This window comes from Dictyostelium discoideum (genome assembly GCF_000004695.1).
Source record: "Dictyostelium discoideum AX4 chromosome 1 chromosome, whole genome shotgun sequence".
Taxonomy (NCBI): domain Eukaryota; phylum Evosea; class Eumycetozoa; order Dictyosteliales; family Dictyosteliaceae; genus Dictyostelium; species Dictyostelium discoideum.
The window spans coordinates 3360420-3372919 of NC_007087.3; the positions used below are offsets into that span (position 1 = coordinate 3360420).

The 12500-nt window shown below is 21.5% G+C and overlaps 8 protein-coding genes across 8 annotated transcripts in view; 3 read left to right on the forward strand and 5 right to left on the reverse strand.

The window, feature by feature from the left end:
• racH (Rho GTPase) overlaps positions 1 to 846 on the forward strand; it is a gene marked incomplete at both ends in the record, with an annotated part of 926 nt that extends 80 nt beyond the window's left edge. The window contains 3 exons of the mRNA XM_641110.1: positions 1 to 35; positions 218 to 393; positions 535 to 846. The exon at positions 1 to 35 is cut by the window's left edge and continues 80 nt beyond it. Coding sequence (XP_646202.1) covers positions 1 to 35; positions 218 to 393; positions 535 to 846 — 523 coding nt within the window. The remainder of the gene's footprint in view (positions 36 to 217; positions 394 to 534) is intronic.
• Positions 847 to 1260: 414 nt separating this feature from the next.
• bopA (hypothetical protein) lies at positions 1261 to 3351 on the reverse strand (the record flags this gene model as incomplete). Its single annotated transcript, XM_641111.1, has 1 exon — positions 1261 to 3351. One exon carries the CDS (start codon positions 3349 to 3351, stop codon positions 1261 to 1263), a length of 2091 nt encoding a protein of 696 aa, XP_646203.1.
• Positions 3352 to 3386: 35 nt separating this feature from the next.
• DDB_G0270618 (hypothetical protein) lies at positions 3387 to 5089 on the forward strand (the record flags this gene model as incomplete). Its single annotated transcript, XM_641112.1, has 4 exons — positions 3387 to 3453; positions 3564 to 3874; positions 4026 to 4261; positions 4342 to 5089. 4 exons carry the CDS (start codon positions 3387 to 3389, stop codon positions 5087 to 5089), a joined length of 1362 nt encoding a protein of 453 aa, XP_646204.1.
• Positions 5090 to 5299: 210 nt separating this feature from the next.
• Positions 5300 to 5866, reverse strand: DDB_G0269702 (hypothetical protein; the record flags this gene model as incomplete). Its single annotated transcript, XM_641113.2, has 4 exons — positions 5300 to 5420; positions 5548 to 5622; positions 5728 to 5774; positions 5858 to 5866. The coding sequence occupies 4 exons, from the start codon at positions 5864 to 5866 to the stop codon at positions 5300 to 5302; spliced, it is 252 nt and encodes an 83-aa protein (XP_646205.2).
• A 1086-nt stretch (positions 5867 to 6952) lies between these two features.
• DDB_G0269704 (hypothetical protein) lies at positions 6953 to 8575 on the reverse strand (the record flags this gene model as incomplete). The annotated part of the gene is made up of 4 exons (XM_641114.1): positions 6953 to 7023; positions 7147 to 7330; positions 7445 to 7883; positions 7998 to 8575. The coding sequence occupies 4 exons, from the start codon at positions 8573 to 8575 to the stop codon at positions 6953 to 6955; spliced, it is 1272 nt and encodes a 423-aa protein (XP_646206.1).
• Positions 8576 to 8806: 231 nt separating this feature from the next.
• DDB_G0270620 (hypothetical protein) lies at positions 8807 to 9053 on the forward strand (the record flags this gene model as incomplete). The annotated part of the gene is made up of 2 exons (XM_641115.1): positions 8807 to 8932; positions 9042 to 9053. The coding sequence occupies 2 exons, from the start codon at positions 8807 to 8809 to the stop codon at positions 9051 to 9053; spliced, it is 138 nt and encodes a 45-aa protein (XP_646207.1).
• A 261-nt stretch (positions 9054 to 9314) lies between these two features.
• Positions 9315 to 10676, reverse strand: fah (fumarylacetoacetate hydrolase; the record flags this gene model as incomplete). Its single annotated transcript, XM_001134473.1, has 2 exons — positions 9315 to 10394; positions 10473 to 10676. The coding sequence occupies 2 exons, from the start codon at positions 10674 to 10676 to the stop codon at positions 9315 to 9317; spliced, it is 1284 nt and encodes a 427-aa protein (XP_001134473.1).
• A 425-nt stretch (positions 10677 to 11101) lies between these two features.
• Positions 11102 to 12077, reverse strand: cypB (cyclophilin B; the record flags this gene model as incomplete). The annotated part of the gene is made up of 5 exons (XM_641116.1): positions 11102 to 11197; positions 11290 to 11349; positions 11434 to 11533; positions 11625 to 11893; positions 12009 to 12077. 5 exons carry the CDS (start codon positions 12075 to 12077, stop codon positions 11102 to 11104), a joined length of 594 nt encoding a protein of 197 aa, XP_646208.1.
• Positions 12078 to 12500: the final 423 nt, after the last annotated feature.

The following is a 12500-nucleotide window of genomic DNA, read 5'->3' on the forward strand; positions in this document are numbered from 1 at the left end:
TTCATTCCCCGGAGAATATGTTCCAACTGTTTTTGGTATGTTTATTATTTATTATTATTTATTATTTATTATTCATTATAATTAATGATTACTTGACACTAATATCCAATAAATCTTAAACAAATAATAAAAACAACAACAACAACAACAACAACAACAACAACAACAACAACAACAACAACAACAACAACAACAATAATAACAACTACATATATAGATAATTATAATGCAAATGCAATAGTTAATAATACACCAATAAATTTAGGACTTTGGGATACTGCTGGTAGTGAGGAGTACAATTCATTCCGTCCACTTAGTTATCCAGGTACAGATGTATTTATTATTTGTTTTTCTTTAATTTCACAAACAAGTTTTGAAAATGTCATTAAAAAGGTATGAATCACTTTAAACGTTTATCATATGATATAACTATAAATATGGTTGTTTATTTTTTATTATTGTATTATTATTATAATTACTAACTTCATCCCTCCATCACCTATATATATTTATTATTATTTCAAAATATTTTAGTGGCACCCAGAAATTATTCAAAATATGGAACAAGTCCCACCAATTATTTTAGTTGGAACTAAATTAGATCTTCGTGGTAAAGGTAAAAGTGAAGAAAAAGAAGTTACACCAGAAATGGGTGAACAAATGAGAGCAGCAATTGGTGCTTATAAATATTCTGAATGTTCTGCACTCACTCAAGATGGTTTAACAACTGTATTCGAAGAAGCAGGTAGAGTTGTACTCTTCCCTCCTTCAAAAGAGGAATTGGCTAAATCAAAAAAAGACTCTAAAAAAGGTGATAAAGACTCAAAGGATTGTATAATACAATAAAATCTTTTTTTTTTTTTTTTAATTGTGTCAAATATTAAAAAAAAAAAAAAAAAAAAAAATAAATAAAAAAAAAAAATAAATAAAAAAAAAAAAAAAAATAAACATTTATAATAAATAATAGAAATGAAATAATAATTAATAAAAGTAATAATAATAATAATTAATAATAATAAAAAAAAAAAAAAAAAAAAAAATAGAAATAGAAAAAAAAAAAAAAAAAAAAAAGAAATACCATATACAAGAGGTTATAAACAATATCTGTTAAATCAAAATTAATAGATTTTTTTTTTAAAAAAAAAGAATTCTGTAGAAAATAAACATAAACATTAAAAAAAAAAAAAAAAAAAAAAAAAGAGAATTGATCTTGAACTTATTTATTAATTCATTTATTTATTTAATTTATTTATTCTATTTTTAAAATTTTAACTTTTTTTCAATGGAAGATTTATGATGAGAAGTTGGTAAATGAATGATTGGAGTTAATAATTGTAAAATTTTAGTTTTAACAGATTGTAATTGTTGTGTATCATTTGGTTTTTCTATTTTTAAAGTTTGGAATAAACGAAAATAATATTGAATTAAAGAGTTTGTAAATACTTGATCAGCAGATACTTTTGATGGATTTGAAATCATTGATTGTTCTAAAGCATTGGTGATCTCTTTATAAACTATATGATCAGGCATACCTTTCATTAGATATTCGTTATTTGTATTGAGTAGATTGGTAGCGATTGATTGATGACGTTGTTGCATAATGTTAATTAATAAATTAATTTTCTTAAAAGTTCTTTGATCATGTTGAGAAGTGAATACACTTGAAGAGTCGTCTGGGCAATTGATTTGTTTATTATCACTATTACATTTTAAACAGTGATAATAAAATCCGGATTCTATACTATCATTACTTGGTATTTTAAAAGAGGTATTTGAGGATGATAATTGATTTTTACAAGATAAACATGACTGATCGGTTAATTTTGATTGAAATTTACATTGCTGACATTGGCAAAAGAAGAAATACTGTTTTAATAGATGTTTTCTACGTTCGGAGCATTCTGTAGTGATGTCAGTGTATGAGGTTAATATTTCTTCACCTTTTTTAATGGGTCTTAGTGTACGGAATACCATCATACCTTGATCGTCATTATACCAAAACGCATTGGGCAGACATGAATGGTTTAGGTAGCTACCAGTGGGGAATATACCCAAACCATAGGTATGGCAATTCAACGGGTGTAGCATCTCATGACCATTTGATAATACAATTGAATAGATTTCAATGATTTCATCAATAGTTACACCACATTCATCAAAGAATTTCGGACCACGTAATTTATTGAATATTGCAATCACACTTTGTGCCGATCTTTTAAATGCTTCCATTTGCTCAGGTTGTACTTTATCTAATGTTCTAGATAAGTTAATTAAATATTTATAACTATCAAATATAAATGGATTTTGATGATTTAACCATTGTTTTGATTGATTTTCCTTTGAAAATGATTTGTTTTTCTTATCTTTTATAACATTTAATAAAACTCTAAACATGAATCTAAAATCACGAGTTTGTGAAGATGGATAATATTGTTTTAAAAAGTTTAGAATATCACATTCATCTTTATGATAATTAAGAGAATATTCATCAACTGAACATTGAGGACAAAGTAAATGATTTTTACAATTTTTACATGTTTGATTGATTCTAATTGATTTATTAATTTTCTTAAAACAAAAACCACAATTCTTTTCAATTTTATGATCTTCCAATACTGATGCGAATGGTGACACTCTTAATACCATAGTACCCTTTGGTAAATCTTCTGATGCCAATACACATCTACCAAATCCATCTCTCCATACTAATTCAATTGGAAATTGTTGAAATTGTTCAAAATCTTCTTTAATTCTATCTTGACTTTCTTTTTCCTCTTTTTCTAATTTTTTTAATTTTTTTTCAATTTCTTTTCTTTCATTTTCAATTATTTGTTTTAAAGATTTATCAATTATAACTTTACCATTATTATTATTATTATTAATTGAATTTAATGCATCATTAATTGATTTAAATGATTCTTTAAAATTACACATATATTGATAACATAATGATTTCCTATAATGACATTTTGAATTATCTTTATCAATTTCAGTACCTTTATTTGCAAATTCTAACGCTTTATCAATTTCATAACCATTTATAAAACATAATGATAAATTTGAATAAATTATTGATACTAATTTTTTTAATTCTATTTCATCATCTTTATTATTATTATTATTATTTTTTAATTTTTCAAAATTATCATTAAAACATTCAATTCCTAATGAATAATATGTAACTGCTCTTTTATTTAAATTATCATTGGTTTTATCATATTTTGAAAATTCTTGATTTCCTAATTGTTTAAATTCTTCAATTTTTTTAAATAATTGTTTAAAATTTAAAATTTCATTATTGTTTTTATTATTATTATTATTATTATTATTGTGGTCTGGTATTGAAGACATTTTTTTATTTTTTTTTAATTAAATTAAATTAAAAAATGAAATTAAAAAAAAAAAAAAAAAAAAAAAAAAATTCGTTTTTTTTGTTTGTTTTTAGAAATCCTGGTAAAGTTTTTATTTATAATATTTTTAATTTTTTATTTTTTAATTTTTTTTTTTTTTAAATTAAAAACTTTTTTTTAGTTTTTTTTTTTTTTTTATTTTCATTTTTTTAGTTTTTTTTATTTATTTATTTAAAACGAACGAATTATTTTGTTTAATAATAGTAATAATAAAAATGTCACTTTTATTCACAGATTCTTCAATTCAAGATACAGAAACAGAATTAACTCACTTTGTTTTTCAATGGTTAGAAGAAAGAGGATTCACAGAGTCAATTAGATCTTTAGAATCTGAAACTCAAATTACACATAATAAACAAACTGTTAAACTTGGTGGCCAATTAGAATTTATTTATAATGAACATAAAGAATTACAAGAATCAATGAAAACTATTGAATCAATAGAAGATGAAGATACTGAAATTGTAAGTTTTTTTTTTTTTTTTTTTTTTTTTTTTTTTAACTTATTTAATTATTTATTATTATTATTTTCAAAAATAAAAAATACCAAAAAATAAATAAAATAAAATATTAATATATATATATATTTTTTTTTTATTTTGAAAAAAAAAATAGGGAATTCTTGGTGATGGTAAAATTCATAAACATTTAAATGATGTTTTAGATAATGTTCATAGTTCAAATATTTTATGTCTTAGATTTAGTCCAATTAAAGATAGTAATATTATAGTTACAGGTTCAACTGATAAAACATTAAAAATTACAAATTATCTAACAAAAGAAGTTTTAAATTCATATACTGGTTTTGCTTCTGCACCATTCATTTCATTAGATTTTAATCCAGTAAATCCGTAAGTTTTAAAAAAAAAAAAAAAGAAAAAAAAAAAAAAAAACATTTTTACTAATTAATATTAAATAATAAATAAAAAAGTGAATTATTATTAGCATCATCAGTTGATGGTAGTCATTGTATAATTAAAATTGATAAAGATGGTAATGGTGAATTAATTCAAAAATTTAATAGACATAAGAAATATGTTGTTAGAGTTAGATGGAGTCCAGATGGTAAGATGTTTGCATCATGTTCATACGATAAATCAATATCATTATTTAAAGAGGATGAATCAAATCAAGGTCAATTTGAGTTTGTAAAGAGTTGGGATTTCGTAACAACAGTTGAATCATTAATATTCACACCAGATTCAAAGTATGTGATTGCAGCAGTTAAAGAATCAAATTATCTTCATTATTTAGAAACCGAGGGTGATTTCTCAATTGAACGTTATAATATGAATGTGAATGGTGATGATCATGTCAGTTTCTCTGCAATGGAATTCTCAATTACACCAGATAAAAAATACCTTTTAGTTTCAACTGATCTCAATCGTTTGATTCTCTTTAAATTGAATTCAAATAAACAAATTCGTAATTTTTATGGAGCTTTCAATGATTCCTATACAACCACTAGAAATGCAATTTGTCCATCTGGTAAATACGTATTTTCAACTTCTCAAGATAACTTAATCTATGTTTGGGAAATTGCAAATCAAAAAGTTATCGCAAAATTAGATTCTCATCGTTCCTCAGTTCGTGAACTCACTTTTTCACCTGATAACCTTTTATTAGCTTCTTGTGGTTTCGATAAAAGAGTCACTCTTTGGTCAAATATTTCTGATTAAAAATAAAAAAAAAAACAATAAATTAAAACAACATTTTTTTAATTTTGTGTGTGTGTGTGTGAGTGCGTGGTTAAAAATTTTTTATTTTTTTATTTTATTATTTACTCTATCAAAAGAATTAATTAATTGATGGGGGTGATAATGTGCGAATTATTATTATTTATTTATTTGTTTAATTAATAATCTATAAAAAATTATATGAGATTAAATTTATGCAGTCCAAACTTTTAATGTTGTACTACCAATGTTGGTAACATTCAATCTGAAACCACCAAAACTTCTACTAAAGGAAGTTTCTCCATTAACATCATTATCTTCATCTGGTGATGCACTTTATTTCCAGAATAAAAAAAAATAATATAAAATAAAAAAATAATTAGAATGTTAGTTTTAAAGTACGAAACAAAGGGGGTGAGTTTTTTTTTTTTTTTTTTTTTTGTAAATTAAAAAAGTCGTACCCAGCTTGAAAACGAACTCTTCCATTTCCACCTCCTACAACTTGTACATGTACTGTTGTTGATCTTGGCCATGCCCTGTTAATAATAAAAAAAAAATAAAAAAAAAAAAGTTTAGAAAAAAGTAATAATAATTGTAAATTAACAGGAAAAAAGGACAATTCTAAAAAAAAAAATAATTACCAAGTTGGGATACCACCGTAATTTTTTCCTGGTTCAAGAGTCCATGGCTTATATAATTCATAAAAAATACTATTAGTTAGTTTTTATTAATTTTTTATTTTTTATTTTTTTTTTTTTTTCACAAACATACTCCTGCCATTTTATGATTATATTAATTATATATTAAAAAAAAATTTAAAAATAAATGTTTGTATAATGAAAATGAAAAATTAGTTTTGTTTTTTTTTTTTTTTTTTTCAATCTAATTAGATTAATTTATACTCTTTTAAAAAAAATAAAAAATAAATTAAAGTAATTTGAATCAAAATTGAATTAAAAAATATACTAACTATTATTATTGTATTATAATAATAATTATAATAAATATGTGTAGATGACAAATAAAAATGTATTCTGCATTAATCTAACCACCACACAATTATTAAATTGTAATTTACAAATCTTTTGGAAAAAAAAAAAAAAAAAAAAAAAAAAAAAAAAAAAAAAAAAAAAAATAATAATAATATTATTATATTTATATATTTATTTTTATTTTTATTTTTATTTTTACCCCCCAATTAAATAATTATTATTTATTTCATTTTTTTTAAAATTATTATAAAAAAATAAATATACGCAAATCATTATTTTTTTGAGTTATTATACCACCCCAAATTATTGTATAACTTTATTTATTGTTATTATTATTATTTTAAGATCCCAAACTTAAATTTGTTGTTGAATAGAATGAAAAGTTTTTTGATCTTTATTTAAATAATTAAAATACAATGTTTCCATTTCAGTAAATTAAGATAATATATTAAATTATAATGAATTGAAAAAAAAAAAATAACAAATAAATAAAAAATAAAAATGAAAAAGAGAAATTGGGCAAAAAGAAGAAAAAAAAAATAAAAAGAAATAATAGTTATAATAATAATAATAATTTGCTAGATAAAAAATTAAAATTAAAATAAAACTGACGTTTTAATATTAATTTATAGGTCAAAGTAATTGGAGACAATCTTATGGAATACAATAGTGTGTGATTGTCCTCTTAATAAATAATATAAAAAAAAAAAAAAAAAAAAAAAAAAAAAAAGTCCAGATCTTGTGTTTAAATAAATTAATATTTTCTATCATTATTAATTTTATTATTAAATTTTATTTATCACAAATATTAAAAATTTAACAGTTGGAAAAAAAAAAACAAATAAAAAATAAAAAATAAATAAATAAAAATATTTTATTGTTCTAAAGATTGATTACTATTATTTGATAGTTGTTTTGTATCAATTTTTAATAATGCTCTAATTGCTATTTTTTTTTTTTAAAAAAAAAAAATAAAAATAAAAAATAAAATAAAATAAAATTAAATGTTAAAAAAAAATGTACTTTTTTAAAAATAATGAATTAATTAAATAATTAATGTATACTTACGAGTTCTACAAATTGGACATTTTAATGAAACATTTCTCATAATTTCAGCACATTTACTACATAAACAAAAATGACGACAAGGAATTGCAAGAACTTCTTTTGGTTCGCTTAAACATGCAACACATTCATCGGAAATCGAATCCAATCCAAAAATATCATGAACAAGATAAACTTTTTCATTAAACTAAATTTAATATTAATATTAAAAAAAAAAAAAAAAAAAAAGTAAATTAATAAATATTGATATTAAAAAAAAAATTTCCTGTTTCACTTTCTCTTTTTTTTTGATTCTACTTACAAATGTTTTTTGTTTTAATGGTTTTAAAGCATATGTTGAATCATTACATTTTAAAAGTGTTAAAAATGTTAATTGTGCTCTTAAAATTGAATCATCAGGTATTGATGGTGATGTATTTTTAGTAATTTCGGTTGTTGGTGATGGTAGTGTTGTTTTTGAAGTTTGGTCAGTTGTCTTTGATAAATTTATTGTTACATTATTATCATTGTTATTATTATTACTGCTATTACCACTATTATTAATATTTATTGATTCTATATAAGATTTCGTTTTTAAAGAAATTGTCATTGGAAATATTGCTTTTTCTAAATTACAATTTACTATTTCAGATTCATAAAAATCACCTAAACTTACACTAGTATCAAATGATGATAATACAAATGGTTGATCCAATCCTGAAGGAAATTCAAATGGTCCAAGATGTAATTTTGATGATATTCTTTTAAATATATAAAAAAAAAATAAAAAAAATTAATTTTATTAAAATTCGAAAAATGATTTTGATGATTATTCTTTTAAATATTTATATGTATATAAAAGAGAAAAAGCTTACCTATCATTAATTTTGTTCTCATCTTCACTACAAACAAAATATATATCAACTATACATGGTTCTTCTGAATCAAAAGTAAAAGTTAAATCATATTCACCTGTTGATCTTTTGGCTGTTGTAGTTGTTGTCGTTGTCGTTGTTGTTGTGGTGGTGGTTGTAGTTGTTGTAGTTGTTGTATCAGTAGTAGTTGGTGATAAAGCAGTTGCACTATTTTCATCGCCACTACTACCACTATCACCATTATTATTAATACTATTATTATTATTATTATTATTATTATTATTATTTAATTGTTCTTCATTTTTATTATTCATTAGTTCAATTTCTATATTTTCAGTATCTAGCCTATGAAATTTTATTGATTCTTTATGTACATTTACAACACTTTTTATTGTATTTGTTGTATAAATTTGAGGTATAATTGAGGATAATTGAATACCATCTCCAGGATTTGCACCTGTACCTTCACCTGCTTCTAAATCTATTGTACCACCACCATTATTATTAGCTTCATTTAAACTTCTAATTATATTATTTAATCTATTTGTATCACTATTTACACTTAATGCTGATCCCATTTTTTTTTATTTTTTTATTTTTTTTTTACATATAAAAAAAAAAAAAAACAAATTTATTTTATTTTTTTATTTTTTTTTATTTTTTTAATATAATATGTGAATATAATATGTGACAAAACAATAGGAAGTATTTTTAAATAATAAAAAAAAAAAAAAAATTAAAAAAAAATTATTTTAAAAAAAAAAAAAAAAAAAAAAAAAAAAAAAAAAAAAATTAAAAGCGACAGTAAGATGAAACAAAAACAAGAATTAACTGATTCGGTAGGTTTATCTTATTTTCCAAAAAAAAATTATTATTTTATTCTTTATTTATTTATTTCTTTCTTAATTTTATTTTATTTATTAATAACTTTTTTAGTAATTTTTTTTTTTTTTTTTTTTTTTTTTTTTTTTTTTTTTTTTTTCATTTATTAATTTATTTATTTATTTATTTATTTATTTATTTATTTATTTTTATTAATTATAGAGATCTATTTAAGATAATTTTTAAAATTATAGAGTTTAGGAAATGTTTTCTAAGTATTTATAAATTTATTATTCTTATTTTTTTTTTTTTTTATAATAATAATATTAATTAGAATTTTTTTTTTTTTTTATAATAATAAAATAATACTAATTAGTATTTTTTTTTTTAGACACGATTTATCAAAATATTAATAATAATTTTAAAAACATAATTTAGTTTTATTAATTTAAAAATAGTTTTCTTTATTTATTTATTTATTTAATTAATTTTTTTTTATTGACGTTTATCAGCTGGTAAAATTGTACCTTCACAATTACCAAAACCAATTTGATAACCATTACCTTTACAAAGACCAGATAAGATAACAGAATCACCATCTTGAATGAATTTTCTTTCTTCATTTGTTTCAGTACCTAATGAGACCACTTTACTACCTTTCCAAGAGAGTTCCAACATTGAACCATAGCTATCTTCAGTTGGACCACTAATTGTACCAGTACCAAGTAAATCACCAGCATTCATATTACAACCATTTACAGTATGATGAGCCAATTGTTGAGTGAGTGTCCAATACATGTATTTCAAATTTGAAGTTGAAACCTTATGAGGTTTTGACATTTTTGGAGATTTAATACTAACTGATAATTCAATATCAAAGGTAGTATTACCTTGTTCTTGAAGATATTTCATTGGTTGTGGATCTTGAGTTGGTGGTTTTGTAGCAAATGGTTGCAATGCCTCCATTGTAACAACCCATGGTGATATAGTTGAGCCGAAATTCTTTGCCAAGAATGGACCCAATGGAACGTATTCCCATTTTTGGATATCTCTTGCACTCCAATCATTCAAAAGTACCAAACCAAAGATATGATCTTTTGCAGACTCAATTGAAATTGGTTCACCCAATTTGGTTGATTCTCCTCCAATCAAAGCGCCCATCTCCAATTCAAAATCCAATAATCTACATGGATTAAAAGTTGGTAATGAATCTGGTTCATCCGATTTAGTTTGACCCCATGGTCTTTTCAATGGTGTACCACTTACGACTATTGATGATGATCTACCATGATAACCAACTGGTAAATGTACCCAATTTGGCATCAATGCATTCTCTTTACCTCTAAACATAATACCAACATTGGTTGCATGTTCTTTTGATGCATAGAAATCAGTATAATCTCCAATTCTTGCTGGTAATAACATTGTTACACTTGAAATTGAATGAAATATCTTTTCTCTATACTCTTTATTATCTCTAATAGTTGATGTTTCTGATGATAATAAATTTTGAATGGTTTTTCTAGCTTCACTCCATAATTCTTTACCTAATGACATAAATGAATTTAAATTTTCCTAAAAATGAAAAAAAAAAAAAAATTGATTTTAATAATTTATTTATTTTTATTTTATTTTATTTATATATATACATACTTGATGAAAAACTTTAGTATCTTTTAATTTACCATCAAAAAGTTTTAAATCTGCTAAAACTGATAAATCACAAACGAAATCACCAATAGCAACACCAATTCTAGCTTGATCATTTAGGGTTGGTTTAAAGACACCATATGGAAGATTTTGAATTGGAAAGTGTGAATCTTCACTAACTTCAATAAAACTTTTTAAAATTGACATTTGTTGTTGTTGTTCTTGTTGTGGTTGTTTTGCTTGATGAATTATGACACTAAAAAATAAAAAAAAAAATGAAAAAATAATGAACAGCTTTATCATGCAAAATAAAAAAATTTTAAAAAAATTAAATTAAAATTTTTTAAATTTCGCAAACATGTTTTAAAAAAAAAAAAATTAAAAATAAATAAATAAAAAAATAAAAAAATAAAAAAATAAAAATAAAAACAAATAAAAATAAAAATGTATTTAATCTTTAGATTTTAAAAATTAAAGATAAAAATAAATACTTTTTCTCTTTTTTTCACATTTGAAAAAACCAATTAAATGATTATTATTACCTGTAAATGATTTTTCTTTTTTTCTTTTTTTTTTATATTATTTATTTATTTCCTTGGAAATTTATTTTATTTTGTTTTGTTTTATTTTATTTATAATTCACCAGAGTTTGAGATTTTAGCAATTTTACTTGGTGTTCCAGATTGGGAACCAATGGATTCAAGGAGTTTAACAATATCCATACCTTCCTATTGATTTTCAATTTTTTAAAAAAAAAATGATGATCAGTATAGATTAAATAAAAATTATTAAAAAAAATTTAAAATTTGAAAAAACTTACAATAACTTCACCAAAAACAGTATGACGACCATCTAACCATGAAGTAACAACGGTAGTAATCTATTAAAAAAATTATTATATTATTAATAATTTGATGATTAGACTTGGTTTTTTTATTTTTTTTAAAAAAAAATTAATACATACAAAGAATTGTGAACCATTAGTGTTTGGACCAGCGTTAGCCATTGATAAAAGACCTGGTTTGGAGTGTTTAATTTTGAAGTTTTCATCATTGAATTTTTTACTAATATTAAAAATAAATAAATAGATAATTAGAATTTGTAATAATTTTAAAAATTGTTAATTATTATTATTATTATTATTATTATACATACCCATAAATTGATTCACCACCAGTACCATCACCTCTTGTGAAATCACCACCTTGAATCATAAAGTTTGGAATGATACGATGGAATTTACTATCTTTATAATGTAATGGTTTACCACTGGTACCTAAACCTTTTTCACCAGTACATAATGCTCTAAAGTTTTCAACTGTTTTTGGTACTGTCTTTCCATATAAACCAAATACAATTCTACCTGCTGGTTTATTATCAATTTCTATATCAAAGAATACTTTATTGGTAATCTTTGGGTCTTTCTGTAAAAATAAAAAAATTAAAAAATTAAAAAAAAAATGAATTATGTAAGAAAAAGTTAACTTTTTTTTTTATTTTTTTTTTTTTTTTATTTTAGTTTTTATATTAAATACCTACACCAGCTTCTGATGGCATAGCCCATAATGTAACTAATACAATGGCTAAAACTACGAAAATAACTTTCATTATGTTTTTATTAAAATTTGATTGTTCTCTTTGGGGATGAATCATTTATGAAACTAAAAAAAAAAAAAAAAAAACTATTGAATTGTCTAGAAATTCATAAAATTTTTTTTTTTTTTTTTTTTTTTTTTTTTTTTTAATTTTATTTTTAATTTTTTTTTTTTTTCAGGTTTAAAAATTAATTTTATTTTTTTAATTTTTTAAATTTTCAATTTTTTTTTTTTTTTTAAATTAATCAACTTCAAAATATCTATTTCTAATTGGAAACTTTAATTTATTTGTTATTTTATTTTATTTTTTTTTTAATTAAAAAAAACTTTTTTTTTTTTTTTCACCACACATTTTTGGTTTAGTCCTATCTTTTTTTTTTTTTTTTTGTAAATAGTTTTGTTTTTTTTTTAAAAATAATTTTTATATCCTTTTATA